This window comes from Pseudophryne corroboree, chromosome 4, assembly GCF_028390025.1.
Source record: "Pseudophryne corroboree isolate aPseCor3 chromosome 4, aPseCor3.hap2, whole genome shotgun sequence".
In the NCBI taxonomy this organism is placed as follows: Eukaryota; Metazoa; Chordata; class Amphibia; order Anura; family Myobatrachidae; genus Pseudophryne; species Pseudophryne corroboree.
Window position 1 is genome coordinate 80,318,817 of NC_086447.1, and position 22,069 is coordinate 80,340,885.

The following is a 22,069-nucleotide window of genomic DNA, read 5'->3' on the forward strand; positions in this document are numbered from 1 at the left end:
ACTGCCATGTGTGTGTGCGCGCCGCCCTCTGCTGTCACTCATCTTATTCAGCCAGCTAGCTTGGTGCAACCATTTAGTCTGAAATGGATGAAAACAATATTGTGAGGTGGTCAAAATTGACTAGACATTACTGAAAATGAAAGTTATTGAATTTGATACAGTAGGAACAAAAAACAATTATGTTATTTTAGCTGTTTTTATCAATAAAAAAAATAATAATAATACACATCCAAAACCCAAACATGTGAAAGCGTTTTTGGCAAAACCAAAATATTAAGTTAATATAGAACAAAAACAAAAACCAAAGCTCGGTGGACATACCAATGCACGTCTCGTGACAATAAGCCGTTTAGCTATATGTGTGGAACATGGTTGTTCAGTACAATTATGCAAAATCATTATCTCTGTGTTGCTTCTGTGCTGTGCGTATCTTTAAGGCTTTTTTCTGGCCCGTTTACAAAAACTTTATTGCGAAACAGTTTACTCTGGGTGAGAGAACTTGTCCTTTTAATACATTTGATATTATGAACTAGAGCTTTCCTATAAATACGGTACAGCTGAAACTGACCTGCTGAATCTTCAACATAGAGTCGGTGAGGGTTCTGTTACTAAGAGGTCCCAACCGTGTCCTCTGCAGAATCTAAGGTGGGTCCTTACTAGAAGTACACACGGTCCAGTTGGTGTTATTTAAAGTCACTACTGTATTCTAGTAAGATGTTTCAAGTTCTTAAGCAATGACAGAAGTATCCGTTTTATAAATATAAAAGCATGTTGTAAACCAGTAGTAATTGCAAATAAAAAATAAAACTAAAATGATCCACTGGAGGTTCTGTCCATACAGTAAAAATGAAGAGGGTGGATATCCACCTCCAAGCTCAGTCTTAAAAACAAAAGAAAACAGCGCCAATAGGTATACAAATACTAAATATATTGGTTTATTATTAAAATCGGAGTAAATATTTACTTCTTTTATACCTATTATTGCTGCTTTTTCTTCTAATTGAAAAAAATGCACATAGAAATATAAATAAACAACCTTCAAACACGTACATTTTATATATTTTCATTTGTGTATTTTCAAACACTTTGCCCTAGTCCCAGGACCACGGTGGAGAGTTAATGATCTGTGGTAAAAGTTAGTGGGGCAGATGTATTAACCTGGAGAAGGCATAAGGAAGTGATAAACCAGTGATAAATGCAAGGTGATAAATGCACCAACCAATCAGCTCCTAACTGTTAATTTACATATTGGAGCTGATTGGCTGGTGCATTGATCACCTTGCATTTATCACTGGTGTATCACTTCCTTATGCCCTCTCCAGGTTAATACATCTGCCCCAATGGTTGGTATTTTGACCATCTGGATATTGATTGTAGGTATTTCATACTGATCCTGTATTGTCCCCTTGAAGCTGTCTTCATGACATAAGACCTGAAACTGATATTCAACTTATTGTTTCTATAGGAGAAAGCTTTGCCGACACCATGAGTATCGCCGACCCAGTCACAGTACTGTCAATTATCCTATGTATTTTCGCGGCAATACTTTACTATGGACGCAAAAGAAATATTCATCCGAATTTCCCTTCTGGTCCCAAACCTTTACCAATCATCGGAAATATCCCCATTATGAACATGCAGAGACCTTATGAAACATTTCACCAGGTAACATTCAATTTACAATAATAAACCTACTGTAATGAAGGGGTTAAATGATGGTCTGTTTCTACACTGGTACAAGTGGAAGGTGATCGGTCATTAATAGAAAGAAAGAAGTACTGGAATGCAGGAATACATTCATTGGGATCAATCCTATTTGATGTGATAGTTTCCGTTGCAATGGTGTGGAAAACCCCACCACAGCCACGCAACTTCCAACCGTGGTGGCCCGATCTCGATCTGGACTCACAGATGTTTGTGCACAGCTATATGGGGCTGCAGACAAAAATCAGAAAGTCCGTAGTTACTGCATGTCCAGCATCTAATCGCTCATACTCACACTACAATGGGAATCACAGCTAATAGGATTGACCCCATAGTGTGAAAGTACAGCTAAATTAGTGTAGCCGAGATAAACAGATCAATGATCAATGTAACATAAAAACTAAAGAAATACATGTCATTTGTGCTAGTTCATGGTTGTACGCAATGGATGATGTAAACACAAAGGAGAGATTATTGGCAGACTCTGCATGTGCTGCAATCCCATTGCACATGCACCAAGATGCCGCTGGGATCCCGCTCACAATGAGGATTTCATTGAAAAGTGATTGACAGGAAAAGACCATCTGGACAGTGATGTAACTAGAAATGATGCTCCCACAAGTCAAAAAAGGTTTCAAGCTCTGGGTTCCATGATCAATGCCAGTGATTCCATGCTTTGGGTTCCATTCTCGTTGCCAGGGGTTCCATGTACTGGGTTCCATGTTTGTTTCCTGGGATTTCATGCTCTTGGTGTCATGCTCTGGGTTTCATGCTCATTGCCAGGGGTTTCATGCTCTGGATTCCATGTTTGTTGCCAGCGGTTTCAGGCTCTGGTTGTCATGCTAGTTGCGAGGGGGGTAATGCTCATTGACAGGGGTTTCATGCTCTGGACTTCATGCTTTTTGCCAGGGTGTGTAATGCTCGTTGCCAGGGGTTTCATGCGCTGGGTGTCATGCTCATTGCCAGGGGTTTTATGCTGTCAGTGTCATGCTCATTGCCAGGGGTGTGTAATGCTCACTGTCAGGGGTTTTCATGCTCTGGGTGTCATGCTCATTGTCAGGGGTGTGTAATGCTCACTGCTAGGGGTTTTCATGCTCTGAGTTCCATGCTTGTTGCCAGGAGTTTGTAATGCTCATTGCCAGGGGTTTTCATGCTCTGGGTGTCATACTCGTTGCCAGTGTTGTGTAATGCTCACCTCCAGGGGTTTTCAAGTTGTCAGTGTTATGCTCGTTGTCAGGGGTGTAAGGCTGCCGTGGTGCTGCCAGCATTATGCGCTCCTGGCACTTCCTGGCGCTGTCAGATGCTAGAGGTCAAGTATGAGCTTTAGCATCTGTCTACTCTATGGCAGTGGCCATTTTAGGAGAGACATTTAGCAGATTGAAATGCGGACGGCTATAGGGCTGCCCTAGAAAACAATCTTCTCCTTTATTGTGAATAAGCTGCCAATGTGTACACAATTGCAAATTAATTTGTGATGGCTCCAGTGGGTATCACCATTTATTCTTGGGCAGCAGCTTCACTTGCTAACCAGGGGCAAATGCAGGATTTTCATGGGGGGGTTTCCATACACACCCCTGCTGGATATTCCAAGGTCAACTGTAAGTGATATTATTAGAAAGTGGAAATGTTTACGAACAACAGCAACTCAGCCACAAAGTGTAAAATCACATAAAATCAGAGTGGGGTCAATGACTGCTATGAAGTAGTGGAAACATGTTCTGTGGAGTGACGAATCACGTTTCTCTGTTTGGCAGTCAGATGGGCAAGTCTGGATTTGGCGGATGCCGGGAGAACGTCACCTGCCTGACTGCATTGTGCTAACTGTGAAACTTGGTGGAGGAGGGATAATGGAATGAGGCTGTTTATCAGGGTTTGTGCTAGGCCCCTTATCTCCAGTGAAGGAGAATCTTAATACTTCAGCACACCAAGACATTTTTGGACAATGCTATGCGTCCAACAAAAGAGGCAATAGTTTGGGGAAGGCCTTTTTCTATTCCAACAAGACAGTGCCTCAGTGCACAAAGCAAGGACTATAAAGACATGGTTTGATGAGTTTGGTGTCAAAGACCTTGACTGTCCTGACCTCAACCCCATTGATCACCTTTGGGATGAACTGGAATGGAGAATGTGAGCCAGGCCTACTCGTCCAACATCAGTGTCTGACCTCATAAATGCTCTACAGAATGAATGGGCACAATTTCCCATAGAAACACTCCAGAATCTTGTGGAAAGCCTCCTAAGAAGAGAGGAAGCTGTTTAAGCTGCAAAAATGGGACCAACTCCATATTAAGTTATATTCATTTGAATACAATGTCAGCTTGACATGTATACTGCGCTGATTTTCTCCCAAGAATTAAATAGATATATGTAAAAGTGCGGCACTCAGGATAAAAAACTGCACAGGAGTCGGGTTGCTTGTATTATCAATGTATCAATTACAGTATATCACACTATATTGTTATTTTGATATCCTGATAACAATATGATGTCACATATTGAAACATTGATGATACAAGCAGCCCGACTACTGTGCAGTTTTGTACAAGCCTGAGTGCCGCACTTTTGCATATATCTATACATATATATATATATATATATATATATATACACACATACATACATATATACATATATACATACACACACACTCACACACACACACACACACACACACACACACACACACACACACACACACACACACACACAGTGTTTGTACATATATAATTATATATATATATACATACATACATACATACATACATACATACAGTGGGGATTGAAAGTTTGGGCACCTCAGGCAAAAATTCATTTTAATGTGCAAGAAGGCAAGGAAAGATGGAGAAATCTCCAAAAGGCATCAAATTACAGATTAGACATTCTTATAACATGTAAAAAAAAGTTTGACTTTATTTCCATCATTTACACTTTCAAAAGAACAGAAAACAAACAATGGCATCTGCAAAAGTTTGGGCACCCTGCAGAATTAATACCTTGTACTGCCCCCTTTGGCAAGTATCACAGCTTGTAAATGCTTTTTGTAGCCAGCCAAGAGTCTTTCAATTCTTGTTTGAGGTATCTTCGCCCATTCTTCCTTACAAAAGTCTTCCAGTTCTTTGAGATTCCTGGGCTGTCTGTGACCCACTGCTCTTTTAAGGTCTATCCATAGATTTTCAATTATGTTGAGGTCAGGAGATTGTGAAGGCCATGGCAAAACCTTATGTTTATGCCTCTTGATGTAATCCACCGTGGATATTGAGGTGTGTTTAGGATCATTATCCATTTGTAGAAGCCAGCCTCTCTTTAACTTCTGCTTTTTCACAGATGGCATCAAGTTAGCGTCCAAAATTTGCTGGATTCTTATTGAATCCATTTTTCCTTCTACTCGTGAAATGTTCCCTCTGCCACTGGCTGCAATACAACCCCAAAGTATGATTGATCCACCGCCATGCTTAACAGTTGGACAGAGGTTCTTTTCATTAAATTAGGTGCCCTTCCTTCTCCAAACGTACCTTTGCTCATTCCGGCCAAAAAGTTCTACTTTAACCTCGTCGGTCCACAGAACTTTATTCCAAAATGCAATATTTTGTGGTGAGGATGTAGAAGAGGTTTTCTTCTGATGACTCTTCCATGAAGACCATATTTGTACAAGTATCTCTTTATAGTGGAATAGTGTACCACAACTCCAGTGTCTGCCAGATCTTCCTGGAGGGATCGTGCAGTCAAACAGGGATTTTGACTTGCTTTTCTCACAATCCTGCGAGCTGTTCTGTCTGATATTTTTCTTGGTCTTCCAGGTCTTGCTTTAACTTCCACTGTTCCTGATGACTGCCATTTCTTAATTACATTCCGAACAGATGATATGTGCATCTGATAACGCTTTGCTATCTTCTTATAGCCTTCTCCTGCTTTGTGAGCGTCAACTATTCTCAGTTTCAGTGTTCTACATAACTGCTTAGAGGAACCCAGGGTGCTGATTGTTAGAGCAAGGTCAGATGAGTCTGGGGTTTTAAAACCTTTGAGATTGACATCACCTGGTCTTTCCAGACGATGATTGAGAACAATCCATGACACTGCCAGGTCTCAGCTGTCCAAAGGGGGCAGTACAAGGTACTAACTCTGCAGGGTGCCCAAACTTTTGCAGATGCCATTTTTTGTTTTCTGTTCTTCTGAAAGTGTAAATGATGGAAATAAAATCAAACTTTTTTCGACATGTTATAAGAATGTCTAATCTGTAATTTGATGCCTTTTGGAGATTTTTCCATCTTTCCTTGGCTTCTTTTTGACCATTAAAATGAATTTTTGCCTGGGGTGCCCAAACTTTCAAACCCCACTGTGTGTGTGTGTGTGTGTGTGTGTGTGTGTGTGTGTGTGTGTGTGTGTGTGTGTGTTTGTATGTGTGTATATATATATATATATATATATATATATATTCACATATATATTCACAGGTTGAGTATCCCATATCCAAATATTCCCAGATACGGAATGTTCCAAAATACAGTAAAATCCAATATCTAAGATACTTCTTGTCCCAAGAATTTTGGATATGGGATACTCAACCTGTATATATATTAATTAGTTGGTGTGTATAAATATTGGTTTATATATATATATTGCGGGCGTGTATACTAATGATGATAAACACACAGAAACCGACAGTGGCCGGAAAAAGATAGGGATTGCCTTTTTGGAGCACTCTTTTAAATTAGAAATTATGTTCAAATTGATGTGATTATTTTATTAAAACGTAACCTTTAATATTGATTCTTTAAGATGATTATAATGAGAATTAGTTCATTAAATCAGTATATCATTTCCTAACTACTACTATCATTATGTAACTACCTTCAATTGAATCAGTACATACTAGTCTTGACTAATTTTAGCTTGTAGCTATCTTAGCAGTACATGTATTGTGATAATGTGGTGAAAAAGTAATAATAAGTAAGAGTGTGAAAAAAATATCTATTCCGCAATTTAATAAAGCTAATCTAACAATTGTCCTGTCTTATTTGTCTGAAACAACAATTAAGCACTTTAATTTCCAATTATCAATTCTGCACCTAAATAAAACTAATCATGCAATAATCCTGTCCTATTTTTCTATATCAATAATCTATCATGAAACTATAAATTCATACAATGGTTATTTCATAACAGTATATTGTCACAAGCTTAACTTGATCACCAATCTACCTACTTACACTGATTTTGTACAAAATTGTCTCCTAATAATATCATATCACAATCACATTGTTCTTTCATGGCTACCTCCTGCAGTGAGGAGCCGTTACCAACATTTGTAGGGTTCAATCGTAGAGTTCAATCCTGCTGCTTTTGACTGCTACTGAACGTACGTTTCTCCACACCCAGGCTTGATCACCAGTACCTGCTGACAAAGTATTGGTTGTTAACGTTATAACAACAAACAGGATGTCTGTGAATCATTGAACAACAACTAAGCTGGGTGAGAAAAAAATCACAGCTATATACATTGTTACAACCAAGTCAGATTGTTTGGCACTGCAAGCAATCCATAATGAACATCACATGAATAGCAACATTTGTATCGGAGGTGCTGAATGTTACGTTCACAGACAGCTGTAAGAGGGAATGGTTACATTGTTTTGCGGTTAGAAGGATTTATGCCGAACAGCCAACCAGCCACAGTTTCTATTACAGGTATTAACCCAGAGAGTCTAGGGCAGGCTTGGCCAACCTGTGGCTCTCCAGATGTTGTGAAACTAAACATCCCAGCATGCCTTGCCACAGTTTAAGCATTCCCTAATAGCAAAAATGTGGAAAAGCATGATGGGACTTGTAGTTTTACAACAGCTGGAGAGCCACAGGTTGGCCAGGCCTGGTCTAGGGGAACGTTTGACACAGTAGTGATTAACCATCTGCCTGTGCAAATTTGTAATTCATTGTCTCTTATCAGGATACTTACCAGTGTGATTGTGATATGATATTATTAGGAGACCATTTTGTACAAAATCAGTGTAAGTAGGTAGATTGGTGATCAAGTTAAGCTTGTGACAATATACTGTTATGAAATAACCATTGTATGAATTTATAGTTTCATGATAGATTATTGATATAGAAAAATAGGACAGGATTATTGCATGATTAGTTTTATTTAGGTGCAGAATTGATAATTGGAAATTAAAGTGCTTAATTGTTGTTTCAGACAAATAAGACAGGACAATTGTTAGATTAGCTTTATTAAATTGCGGAATAGATATTTTTTTCACACTCTTACTTATTATTACTTTTTCACCACATTATCACAATACATGTACTGCTAAGATAGCTACAAGCTAAAATTAGTCAAGACTAGTATGTACTGATTCAATTGAAGGTAGTTACATAATGGTAGTAGTAGTTAGGAAATGATATACTGATTTAATGAACTAATTCTCATTATAATCATCTTAAAGAATCAATATTAAAGGTTACGTTTTAATAAAATAATCACATCAATTTGAACATAATTTCTAATTTAAAAGAGTGCTCCAAAAAGGAAATCCCTATCTTTTTCCGGCCACTGTCGGTTTCTGTGTGTTTATCAGGTTTAAACATGATTGTTGGAGCACCTCCAGCTGATTAATTCTACCTATTTAAAAGGAAAATTATTGAACAGCTGGTTCTATCATATCTCTGAAATTATTTGGGTTCGGTGCAAGGTACACAGCATTACTATAGTGTATACTAATGATAGCAGTTCTGTAGCCTAGATAATAGCAATTGCATTTGCGTACAAACATAAACTAGGGCAGGCCCATTGATATCTACTTATTTTAGTGCATTTTTTGCTGTATGTGGAGCTGTTTCAGGTTTGATTGCAATGCATGTGAATGCATATTGGGGACCGCCGATCACAGGGCAAGGTCACCAAGGATCCTCCCCCCCAATCAAGAAGAAATTGCCCGCAAGAGTCCCGTGCCATCTTTCTGATCATGGCAGCTGCGTGTGACGTCACGCATTCACCATGATCACGCACATGCAATGCCCCCCGTTCCAAGATGCTACCCCCATTTCTTGCCTCCATCCCTGCAACGTTTCCGTCTCCACCTAGGAAACGGACATTGCTGCCATCCCCCTGCCCCGCGAACACTTTTTGCATTTTCTGCGGCCCCCCCCTGCAGAAAATGTGGGCGCATGCTTAGGACGGGTGCTGCGCATGCGCTCGCATCTTTTTTGTAATTTTTGCAGTTGGAACGCGTTGTGCGATCCACCCTGAATCAGCCTCTGTCTCTTTCATTTCTGGCATCATGGAGTATTACAGGTGCTGTCCTGCCTCAAAGAAGTCTTTTTGTTGCCTTAGCTTCATCCTCATTAGAGATGTGCGGCTGGCACACTTTCGTGTTTAGACAGGTGTGGGGGGGGCGCAGCGGCTGAGTGACATCTCACGCAGCCGCTGCGGCCAGTGGCAGCGACGATCAACTCCCAGCCAGCCGCAGGAGCTGTGCTGGCCGGGAGTTACTCCACAAATACAAAAGCATCGCCGATGTGCGATGCTTTTGTATTTGTGCGGGAGGGGCCGGACTGACATGCGGGGCGGACTAGCCCTGTGCTGGGCGTCCCCCCGCAGGTCAGGGAAGATGAGCATAGCTGTGATAAAGTTAACACAGCTACGATCAACTTGGAATGATCCCCATAATTCATTACAATGGACATTGAGATACAATGAGGACATATGAGGCCCATTTAAAAAAATGTCATAACAGTTGCACCACAGGAATGAAAAGATTCTATGGATTAAAATGCATACAGAATAATTGGCGTCATAAATATGATACTAATCAATAAGCGAAAGTTGAAATGCAGACCATATTTGTGTTGGGGACACTACAGCTGGGTGGACTCAACTCAGATTTTGAGATCAAATGATTCCCATAACGTATGCACTCTGCCACTTTCTGCTGGATTTATGAGTACTCTTAATGATGATGTAAATGAGGAACACCCACTAAATTACTTTAAGCTCTTAGATTGATAAGCAACGCACAATGTCACTTTCATCTGGTTTTGTCACCATTTGCTAAAGTATATATGTACAAGAGTCAAATATAAGGAAATTAATATTCATTGCTTTCTTTGAGGTCACGCTATTTGAAACATAGCGCATCCCAATATGAATACGGAATCAGAGAGCGGGACTTTGTTTTCATTACTCCGGTTGCTAGACTACGGGTGATGTAAACGGATATGATGTACCGGACTTCGCCGGAGCGATTAGCAACGGCATTCGGCAGTAGTAAAATTGGGACATGGATATGACGGGTGAGGCTGTTCTCCTGTAATTGGCTTTATAGATGGGTTGCCATGACGACGGCGCCACACAGCAAATGATCACAGACAATTAGGAAAACTCTGTATAGGATCAGCTGTGTGGCGCGGTGCATGATGGACGAGGAAGAGGTATTTAAACCAGAAAAGTTTGGGTATGGAGTATGCAGCATCTGAGGACTTTGATAAAGACCCCAGAAGGGGTAGAAACGCGTTGGACATGAGCTTCATCCCCACAGGGGCCAGTGTGGAGCAGTGCCTGACGACGGTGAGATCAGCAATCTGTGGTGGTGTATCCAGAAAACACACAATCAGACGCTTTGAGAACTGGTGCTTTCACACAGTTCACACTACCTCTTGTAATTGTTACCATCACTGACTCTATGTGGATATATGTCTTTTATACTCTATACCCTGACATTTTAAGATTTTATCCTTGTATATGATTATTGGCATTAAATTTGTACTTTTAACTGTACTTCACTATCTCCACTCATTTCCTTTTATTGAGCCGAAGTTATATCGTGCCAAGGAGTGAGGATTACTTCAGACTTTGACATTAGTGCTGTAAAGGTTCTGTTTTACTTTTCTATTGTTGTGCATTTTTGTTGGTGAAGGTGTTGAGGGAGTTGGTGGTGTGGCTTGCAGGAGATTGGGTACAAGAGGAAGAAGGGATTTAGGTGTCAGTGGACTGCATTCGCTCTTACCTAAAGTTTCACAACTTGATACTGACTTCTGATGAATACGCAGCAGGTGACGTATAAGGGAGGATGTTCCTAGATGGTTAACATCCTTACCCCTACTTATTACAGATTGACAGAAGCAACACACAGCTTGACACCTGTTGTCTGGATTTGTGGAGAAATAATTCAACACCGAAGAGGTGGCTTTTTTTGTATTTTGCCCATGCATCACAATGGGCTTCTTCATCCCACAGACAACAGGTGTCTCCCCCGGTGCCTCATTTAAACAAATCACATCACCATCAGAATCCTCATCGTCAACTTCCTCCTCAGCACCAGCAACACCCATATCCTCATCCTGGTGTACTTCAACAGTGACATCTTCAATTTGAATATCAGAAACTGGACTGTGGGTGCTCCTTCCAGCACTTGCAGGGGGCGTGCAAATGGTGGAAGGATCCTCCTCTTCCCATCCAGTGTTGGGAAGGTCAGGCATCGCAACCGCTGACACACTTGGACTATCCTTGGGGATTTTTGATACCATCTCAGAACGCACAGTTCTTTGCTGTGCTTTTTCCATCTTAACGCTTTCAATTTTTCTAGTGGGAGGATGAGGGCTTCCATCGTCATGTGAAGCTGAACCACTGGTCATGAACATAGGCCAGGGCCTTAGCCGTTCCTTGCCACTCCGTGTCGTAAATGGCATATTGGCAAGTTTTCGATTCTTCTCAGACCATTTAAATTTATTTTTTGGGGTCTTTTTATTGAACTTTAGCTTTTTGGATTTTACATGCCCTCTACTATCACATTGGGCATCGGCCTTTGCAGACGACGTTGATGGCATTTCATCGTCTATGTCATGGCTAGTGGCAGCAGCTTCAGCATTAGGAGGAAGTGGTTCTTGATAATTCTCTATTTTATCTTCCAAATTGTTGTTCTCCATTTTTTTTCTGGAGTTATATAACAATATGCAGTACAAGAGAGCGTACCTCTACACCACACAGTGCAAACCCTGTGAAAATTATTTGGATTAAATATTAATAATCCCTTTATCTGGAGTAAATAATATACAGCACAGGACAGCACCAATGAACTTATATGGCAGCACCACTGGACTGGACTTATACGGCAGTACCACTAGAATAATACGGCAGTATCACTGGAATTATACGGCAGTATTTCTGGAATTATATGGCAATACCACTGGATTTATATGGCAGTACCACTAGACATATACGGCAGTACCACTGGACTGGATTTATTCATCAGTATCACTGGACTTTTACGCCAGTACCACTGGAATTATTCGGCAGTATCACTGGAATTATACGGCAGTATCACTGGAATTATACAGCAGTATCACTGGAATTGTATGGCAGTACCACTTGACTTATATGGCAGTACCACTGGACTGGATTTATATGGCAGTATCACTGGATTTATATGCCAGTACCACTGGAATTATACAGCAGTATCACTGGAATTATATGGCAGTACCTCTGGACATATACGGCAGTATCACTGGACTGGATTTTTACGGCAGTACCACTGTACATTTACGGCAGTATCCCTGGATTTATACGGCAGTACCACTGTACATGTACGGCAGTATTACTGGACTGGATTTATACACCAGTACCACTGGATTTATACTGCAGTACCACTGGATATATACGGCCGCATCACTGGATTTATACGGCAGTACCACTGGACATATATGGCAGAATCCCTGGACTGGATTTATACGCCATTACCACTGGATTTATACGGCAGTACCAGTGGACATATATGACAGTATCACTGGACATATACGTCAGTATCACTGGACATACAGTATATGGAAGTATCACTGGATTTATAAGGCAGTACCGCTGGACATATATGGCATTATCACTGGACATATACGGCAGTATCACTGGACTGGATTTATACGCCAGTACCACTAGACTTATACACCAGTACCACTGGAATTATACAGCAGTATCACTGGAATTATACGGCATTACCACTGGACATATACGGCGGTATCACTTCACTGGATTTATACAGCAGTACCACTGGAAATATATGGCAGTATCACTGGATTTATACGGCAGTACCACTGGACATATACGGCAGTATCACTGGACATATATACGTCATGACCACTGGACATATATGGAAGTATCATTAGAATTATATGGCAGTACCACTGGACATATGCGGCAGTATCACTGGACTTGATTTATACGCCGGTACCGCTGGAATTATATGACAGTACCACTGGAATTATACAGCAGTATCACTGGAATTACATGGCAGTAACACTGGACATATACGGCAGTATCACTGGACATACTGTATACGGCAGTATCACTGGACTGGATTTATACGCCAGTACCACTGGAATTATATGGCAGTACCACTGAACATATACGGCAGAATCACTGGATTTATACGGCAGTATCACTGGACATATACGGCAGTACCACTGGACATATACAGCAGCACAGGGACACCATAACTGGACTGATGCAGGACAACACAGCACCACTGCAATGGACTGGATTTATACAGAAGCACTAGACATATGGCAGCAGAGGACACCACCACTGTGACTGGACTGATGCAGCACAAGACACTATCACTGTACTGATGCAGGACAACACGGCACCACTGCAATGGACTGGACTTATACAGCAGCACTGGACATATGGCACTACAAATGCCATCATAAATAAAAGATAAGGTACACGCAGGGGCCGGGATATAACGAGAGCAGAGTTTGATCCACGTTTGTAAAATGTCTGATTTTGAGAAAAAAGTCAGACATTTTGCAAACTTGGCCAAGGTAATAGCATCCAAGTTCATGAAAAGTTGGATGTTTTCTAGTCTAAACAAAAGCGCCTGCTAAAAAGTCAGATCCAGATGTTTTCCCCATGTTAAACATACAGCTCAGCCGATGCAATGGAATCTGAGTTTGAAAATCTCACACAAAACAGCTCTACAAAGTCGGACATACAGTATATAGAGCTGGATTTTTGGGTGAGTTGTATTTGTCAGTGTTGAAAACTAGAGATGAGGGGGTTCGGTTCCCTGAGAACCGATCCCCCCCGAACTTCACTACCCGAGCCGGGATCCGAGTCAGACTCGGGTTTTCCCACCTGACTCGGAAACCAGAACAAGGCACAACGTCATCATCCCGCTGTCGGATTCTCGCGGGGTTTGGATTCCAAACAAATTTTGAAAAAGTCCAGAACATTGGGGGTCATTCCGAGTTGTTCGCTCGCAAGCCGATTTTAGCAGAGTTGCTCACGCTAAGCCGCCGCCTACTGGGAGTGAATCTTAGCATCTTAAAATTGCGAACGACGTATTCGCAATATTGCGATTAAACACCTCGTAGCAGTTTCTGAGTAGCTTCAGACTTACTCGGCATCTGCGATCAGTTCAGTGCTTGTCGTTTCTGGTTTGACGTCACAAACACACCCAGCGTTCGCCCAGACACTCCCCCGTTTCTCCAGCCACTCCTGCGTTTTTCCCGGAAACGGTAGCATTTTTTCGCAAACGCCCATAAAACGGCCTGTTTCCGCCCAGAAACACCCATTTCCTGTCAATCACATTACGATCGCCAGAACGATGAAAAAGCCGTGAGTAAAATTCCTAACTGCATAGCAAATTTACTTGGCGCAGTCACAGTGCGAACATTGCACATGCGCACTAAGTGGGAAATCGCTGCGATGCGAAGAATTTTACCGAGCGAACGACTCGGAATGACCCCCATTGTGTATTGCTGTATATTGAAAAAATACTTAACTGCATTACTACTGTTATTTATCATGCTGGGGCTGGTATCTGGTCTCTTGGTCGACCACACTTAGGTCAGCAATGTCTAGGTCGACCACAATTGGTCAACAGTAACTAGGTCGACAGGGTTTCTAGATCGACAGGGTCTCTAGGTCAACGTTTTTCCCTTTTTTTAGCTTTTTCATACTTAACGATCCACGTGGACTACGATTGGGAATAGTTTCCTGTTCCGAGTGCAGCGGTAGGGGAGCGAGGCACCTTGCCCGAAGCATGGCGAGCAAACACGGTGCACTAATTGGGGTTCCCGGTCAATGTACAGAGAAAACGATACCAATTTTTTTTTTTAAAACTCATGTCGACCTTTTGACCTGTCCACCTGGAACATGTCAACCTAGAATCCCTGTTGGCCTAGTTTCTGTTGACCAATAGTGATTGACCTAGACACTGTCGCCTTAAGTGTGGTCGACCTTCCATACCACACCCGCTGGGGCTATGCTGCGATAATTATTTTCCTATATCTGGCAGCCTAGTTCTAACAGCCAAACTAGAAAGTAATTCTTCACTTTCTTGTTTACGCTACACATGTGAGGCTAAATCGCATTATAAGTGTACACCCATGGTACAGGTTAAGGGCCCTACACACCTGGTGATTGGCCACCGAGATGCCCGACGCCTGATACGGTGGGAGGGCGACCCCACGGTGGGGGGGTGACATGGGGAGTGAAGTTTCCTCACTCCCCCTGTCACCCGGCTCCATAGCAGTGCATGCTAATATGGACGAGATTGGCTATATTTGCATGCATGTATAAGCGACCTGGAACCAATGACTAACAAGCGCGGGGGCCGCGCATCGATCATCGTTGGTGCCACTGCCTACACACTGAAAGATATGAATGACATCTCGTTCATTAATGAATGCGATCATTCATATCTTTCAGTCGTATCGTGTAGTGTGTAGGGCCTATAAGTCACTCCATCCTGAGATGATGTTACTTTGCAGCAAATAATGAGCTGCAATAGCTCATCTATGGAGAGAACTGCTGTTTTCTCCAACGTTTTGACTGATTTCAGTTTAATAAATAAACTCCTTATTGTATGTTGGACCATTTCACCACTGGCCAACACACCTTGCTGGGTTAATAGGCATGGAAGTGGAAATAATAATAGGCATGAACTGGATTCAGAAAGGAAGGTTAGGGGGAACAAACGAACACACAGACAGTAAAAACACCCATACTCACCTCTCCTGCTGGATCCACCGTGGCGGCACCGTCCCTTCCTCTGAGGTCCGCGCGATGACGTCAACTAAGTTTGGCGCTCGGCACAGACCTCTTCCGGACGGCCAGGTGGGGGCGGGACCTCCTTTCCTGTTATCATCCAGCGGATGCAGCGCAAAGGGCATGTCGCACTGACACTGCACAATGAGTTGGTGACGCGTGGGAGGAGGCGGGGCAGGTCCTCTTATTCAGGGAGAATCCCGGAATCCAGGAGAGAGGAAAAGCCTCCTGGAGGGTTGCCACCAAGTCCTGGAGAATCCAGGAAATCCGGGAGAGGTGGCAACCCTACAAGCCAGGGTCACTGCAACCAGGGCTGGCTCTAGGCATGTTCGAATAGAGCGCCCGCGCAGGGCGCCACCCTTAATGGGCGCTGCGCGCTGGCGCCGCCATATTCGAAGCTGGAGCCGGCCCTGTGTGTGCAGCGTTGTCCCATCCGTGTGTGCGCTATGTGCGCTGCGTGGTGCCAGTGTCTAACGTCAGACGCCGGCGCCGCGCATAATGCACACAAGTGCCCGCCCGCCCACCCGCACCCTCACTCGGACCCTCATTCTCCCGCCCGCCCGCACTCCCGCCAGCACTCCTCCTCCCCCTCTAAGGTATTTGGTGGGGGGGAGGTCGCACATTTATGGATCGCACTGTGGGGGCATTTATCTGGCACTGTGGGGGGCATTTCTGGCACTGTGGGGGCATTTATCTGGCACTGTGGGGGCATTTATCTGGCACTGTGGGGGGCATTTCTGGCACTGTGGGGGCATTTATCTGGCACTGTGGGGGCATATCTGGCACTGTGGGGGCATATCTGGCACTGTGGGGGCATATCTGGCACTGTCGGGGGCATTTATCTGGCACACTGGGGGGCATTTATCTGGCACACTGGGGCATTTATCTGGCACACTGGGGGCATTTATCTGGCACACTGGGGGCATTTATCTGGCGCACTGGGGGCATTTATCTGGCGCACTGTGGGGGGCATATCTGGCGCACTGTGGGGGGCATATCTTGCGCACTGTGGGGGGCATATCTGGCGCACTGTGGGGGGCATATCTGGTGCACTGTGGGGGGCATATCTGGCGCACTGTGGGGGGCATATCTGGCGCACTGTGGGGGGCATATCTGGCGCACTGTGGGGGGCATATCTGGCACTGTGGGGGGCATATCTGGCACTGTGGGGGGCATATCTGGCACTGTGGGGGGCATATCTGGCACTGTGGGGGGCATATCTGGCACTGTGGGGGGCATATCTGGCACACTGGGGGCATTTTAGGCACTGTCGGGGGCATATTTGGCACTGTGGGGGCATATCTGGCACTGTGGGGGCATATCTGGCACTGTGGGGGCATATCTGGCACTGTGGGGGCATTTATGTATCTGGCACCGTGGGGGCATTTCTGTATCTGGCACTGCTGGGGGGCATGTCATGTGTAGCTGGCACGGCTGGGGAGCATATCATGTAGTGTTCCCGCTAGGCGTCTGTGGCTAGGCAATGAGTATCAGTGCTCTGCCTGGCGCAAAGTGTCTAACGTGCTCTGCCTGGCGCAAAGTGTCTAACGTGCTCTGCCTGGCGCAAAGTGTCTAACGTGCTCTGCCTGGCGCAAAGTGTCTAACGTGCTCTGCCTGGCGCAAAGTGCCTAACGTGCTCTGCCTGGCGCAAAGTGTCTAGGAGGTTCTACCTGGTGCAGTGTGTATTAACTGCACTACTGTGTGATGTAACGCGAATTGCCACTATTATGTGGCCGCGCCCCTTCCCCACGAAGCAACGGCCCTAAATTTTTGATGCGTGCCTTAGGCGCGCAAGGTCCATGGTTTTGATCGGAGCAACAAGCATTACAGTATGTACATAATTTTGCCCTTCTAACTTAAATATGTGTCCTCCCGAATGCAAAATGTGCCCTCCCCGTGATCAGCACCCCTGCCCTAAAACAATCTTAGAGTGAACACTATCATGTGTAGCTGGCACTGCTGGGGGGCATATCATGTGTAGCTGGCACTGTAGCGGGGCATGTCATGTCTATCTGGCACTGCTGGGGGGTATATCATGTCTATCTGGCACTGCTGGGGGGCATGTCGTGTAGCTGGCACTGCTGGGGGTATGTCATGTGTAGCTGGCACTGCTGTGGGGCATGTCATGTCTATCTGGCACTGCACTACTGTAGACATAGGAGGTCATTCCGAGTTGTTCGCTCGCAAGGCGATTTTAGCAGAGTTGCACACACTAAGCCGCCGCCTACTGGGAGTGAATCTTAGCTTCTTAAAATTGCGAACGACGTATTCGCAATATTGCGATTACAAACTTCTTAGCAGTTTCAGAGTAGCTTCAGACTTACTCGGCATCTGCGTTCAGTGCTTGTCGTTCCTGGTTTGACGTCATAAACACACCCAGCGTTCGCCCAGACACTCCCCCGTTTCTCCAGCCACTCCTGCGTTTTTTCCGGAAACGGTAGCGTTTTTTCCACACGCCCATAAAACGGCCTGTTTCCGCCCAGTAACACCCATTTCCTGTCAATCACTCTACGATCGCCGGAGTGATGAAAAAGCCGTGAGTAAAAATCCTAACTTCATAGCAAATTTACTTGGCGCAGTCGCAGTGCGGACTTTGCGCATGCGCACTAAGAAGAAAATCGCTGCGATGCGATGAAATTTACCGAGCGAACAACTCGGAATGAGGGCCATTATGTGTATCTGTCACTGTACTGGAGACATTGTGTGTAAGGAACACTGCTGTAGCTGTTATGTGTAATGCTGCTAATTGTGTGCGTAGAGGGGGTGTGAAAATATATTTATTTATTTATAGTGTGATAATATGAAGTTGCAAGGCCCCACCCACTTTTCCAGGAGACCACGCCCACTTTTCCAGGAGCGCGCGCATAGAGTATGGGATGGGGCGCTTTGAAATTTTCTCGCACAGGGTGCTATTAGGCCTGGAGCCGGCCCTGACTGCAACTGAGATCATAAAACCTGGGTCAATCAAGTCAGTTTAAGATTTTATTACGAGAGTGTGATGTTGCCATATAGAAGCAATACTTAGTCATGGGAATAGAATGTAGAGTGCATCAATAAATGTTCTTATGTGGATTTGCAGCTTTCTGAGAAGTACGGCTCAGTGTACAGTGTGCAACTAGGAGAGGAGAAAATGGTCATCCTGACCGGATATGAGACGGTGAAAGATGCCCTGGTAAACCACGCGGATGAGTTTTCTGGAAGACCAAAAATACCACTTTTCCATGAGTTAACTAAAGGACACGGTAATGGGACTGTCACTGTTATTATACTGCTGGTGTTATTGTTATTATTATTATTATTATTATTACTACCCAGTAAAGTGGGTGTCCTCTTTCACTGCACACTGATGCAGCCCCTGTTCCATGTTCTCAGTACACAGGCACCTGGAGTCTATACAATTTAATGAAAAAGACTCTATATACAGGACACTACAGCCTGCAAAGGACTAAACCAGTGTGATACTCCAACTATGGCGGCAGAGGTGTAGCATGGAGCCATGGCTCCCGGAGCAAGCTCACGTCACGGCGCCACCCATCTTCCCCCTATATACATACACAAACACATAGTTCCCGACAGGGAAAAAAGCATTGAACCCAACAAAGAAAAAAAACACAATAGCCTCCACAGGGGGGAAAAGAAAAGCACTCACACAATGTCCCATAACACCCCTGTAGCAGTGATGCCTACACGTAACGCCCCCCTTTACCAGTTACGCTTACACGCGTAATGCCCTCAGTAGCAGTGACGCTTACATGCAAAATGCCCCATGTAGCAGTGATGCTTACACGTTACACGTAACGCCCCCCTGTACCAGTGCCGCTTACATGCGTAACGTCCCCTGTACCAGTGCCGCTTACATGCGTAACGTCCCCTGTACCAGTGCCGCTTACATGCGTAACGTCCCCTGTACCAGTGCCGCTTACATGCGTAACGTCCCCTGTACCAGTGCCGCTTACATGCGTAACGTCCCCTGTAGCAGTGCCGCTTACATGCGTAACGTCCCCTGTACCAGTGCCGCTTACATGCGTAACGTCCCCTGTACCAGTGCCGCTTACATGCGTAACGTCCCCTGTAGCAGTGCCGCTTACATGCGTAACGTCCCCTGTACCAGTGCCGCTTACATGCGTAACGTCCCCTGTACCAGTGCCGCTTACATGCGTAACGTCCCCTGTACCAGTGCCGCTTACATGCGTAACGTCCCCTGTAGCAGTGCCGCTTACATGCGTAACGTCCCCTGTAGCAGTGCCGCTTACATGCGTAACGTCCCCTGTAGCAGTGCCGCTTACATGCGTAACGTCCCCTGTACCAGTGCCGCTTACATGCGTAACGTCCCCTGTACCAGTGCCGCTTACATGCGTAACGTCCCCTGTACCAGTGCCGCTTACATGCGTAACGTCCCCTGTACCAGTGCCGCTTACATGCGTAACGTCCCCTGTACCAGTGCCGCTTACATGCGTAACGTCCCCTGTAGCAGTGCCGCTTACATGCGTAACGTCCCCTGTAGCAGTGCCGCTTACATGCGTAACGTCCCCTGTAGCAGTGCCGCTTACATGCGTAACGTCCCCTGTACCAGTGCCGCTTACATGCGTAACGTCCCCTGTAGCAGTGCCGCTTACATGCGTAACGTCCCCTGTAGCAGTGCCGCTTACATGCGTAACGTCCCCTGTACCAGTGCCGCTTACATGCGTAACGTCCCCTGTACCAGTGCCGCTTACATGCGTAACGTCCCCTGTACCAGTGCCGCTTACATGCGTAACGTCCCCTGTAGCAGTGCCGCTTACATGCGTAACGTCCCCTGTACCAATGCCGCTTACATGCGTAACGTCCCCTGTACCAGTGCCGCTTACATGCGTAACGTCCCCTGTACCAGTGCCGCTTACATGCGTAACGTCCCCTGTACCAGTGCCGCTTACATGCGTAACGTCCCCTGTACCAGTGCCGCTTACATGCGTAACGTCCCCTGTACCAGTGCCGCTTACATGCGTAACGTCCCCTGTACCAGTGCCGCTTACATGCGTAACGTCCCCTGTACCAGTGCCGCTTACATGCGTAACGTCCCCTGTACCAGTGCCGCTTACATGCGTAACGTCCCCTGTAGCAGTGCCGCTTACATGCGTAACGTCCCCTGTACCAGTGCCGCTTACATACGTAATGCCCCCTACGGCAGTGATACTTACACACGTAACGTCCTCTGTATCAGTGACGCTTACACACGTAACGTCCTCTGTATCAGTGACGCTTAAGGTGGGTACACACTGATAGATATATCTGCCGATCAATTGATCGGCAGATATATCTATCTATGGACAGATCGGGCAGTGTGTTGAGCATGCACACTTCCTGATACATCGGGGACTGACGTCACGAACTGGGCGGGCGTGTACACACGCCCACCCAGTTCAACTGTCAATCACCGCCGGCCACCGCAGCATGTGTACGGGCGGCCGGTTGGTCTCCCGTACACAAACAGCAACACGCCAATATATCGGTAGATATATTGGCCGTCGGCTGTGCTGTGGAGCCGACGCGATACGTCTGTGAACGACGGAGTCCAGACATATCGGCCGCATACACTGGCCGACGGACCCGCGATATATCAGCCGTTCTATAGAACGGCCGATATATTGCCCAATGTGTACCCACCTTTACACACATTATGCCGCAGTCATACATACACACACCACATACACACTGTACATACATTACACACATACACAGTCACACATACGTATACAGTACACAGACACTGTATGCACACACACAGTTTCACTCAATCAATCAATCTCCATCCACTTACCTAAGGAAATCTGGCAGGAAATCTGTCATCTGCAGGCTGCAGTCTGGTCCTGTGTAGCTCCGCCCACTTTCCCGTGTAGCTCCTCCTGAAGTTTCCGGCTCCTGGAGCATGTGCTCCACCGGAACCGCCCTCCCTATGCCCCTGTATGGTGGTCATTCCGAGTTGATCGCTAGCTGCATTTGTTCCCAGCGCAGCAATCAGGCTAAAAAACGCCAGTTCTGCGCATGCGTATGTGGTGCAATGCGCACGAGCGACGTACGGGCACAACGAACTATGCAGTTTTGCATAGGGTCTAGCAATGCATTTCAGTCGCACTGGTGGCAGCAGAGTGATTGACAGGAAGTGGGTGTTTCTGGGTGGCAACTGACCGTTTTCAGGGAGTGTGCGGAAAAACACAGGTGTGCCAGGAAAAACGCAGGCGTGGCTGGGCGAACGCTGGGCGGGTTTGTGACGTCAAATCCGGAACTGAATAGTCTGAAGTGATTGCAAGCGCTGAGTAGGTTTTGAGCTACTCTGAAACTACACAAAGATTT

General features: G+C 45.2%; 1 protein-coding gene across 2 annotated transcripts in view; it reads left to right on the forward strand.

Moving 5' to 3' along the window:
* Nucleotides 1-538: 538 nt before the first annotated feature.
* Nucleotides 539-22,069, forward strand: part of LOC134908935 (cytochrome P450 2C5-like) — a 117,636-nt gene continuing 96,105 nt past the window's right edge. The window contains exons 1-3 of one of the 2 annotated variants that reach the window (XM_063915192.1): nucleotides 539-645; nucleotides 1,466-1,665; nucleotides 18,819-18,981. In XM_063915192.1, coding sequence (XP_063771262.1) covers nucleotides 1,486-1,665; nucleotides 18,819-18,981 — 343 coding nt within the window. In that variant the 5' untranslated portion in view covers nucleotides 539-645; nucleotides 1,466-1,485. Of the gene's footprint in view, nucleotides 646-1,465; nucleotides 1,666-7,245; nucleotides 7,390-18,818; nucleotides 18,982-22,069 lie in introns of those variants that run through there. The other variant, XM_063915193.1, reaches the window with a different exon arrangement.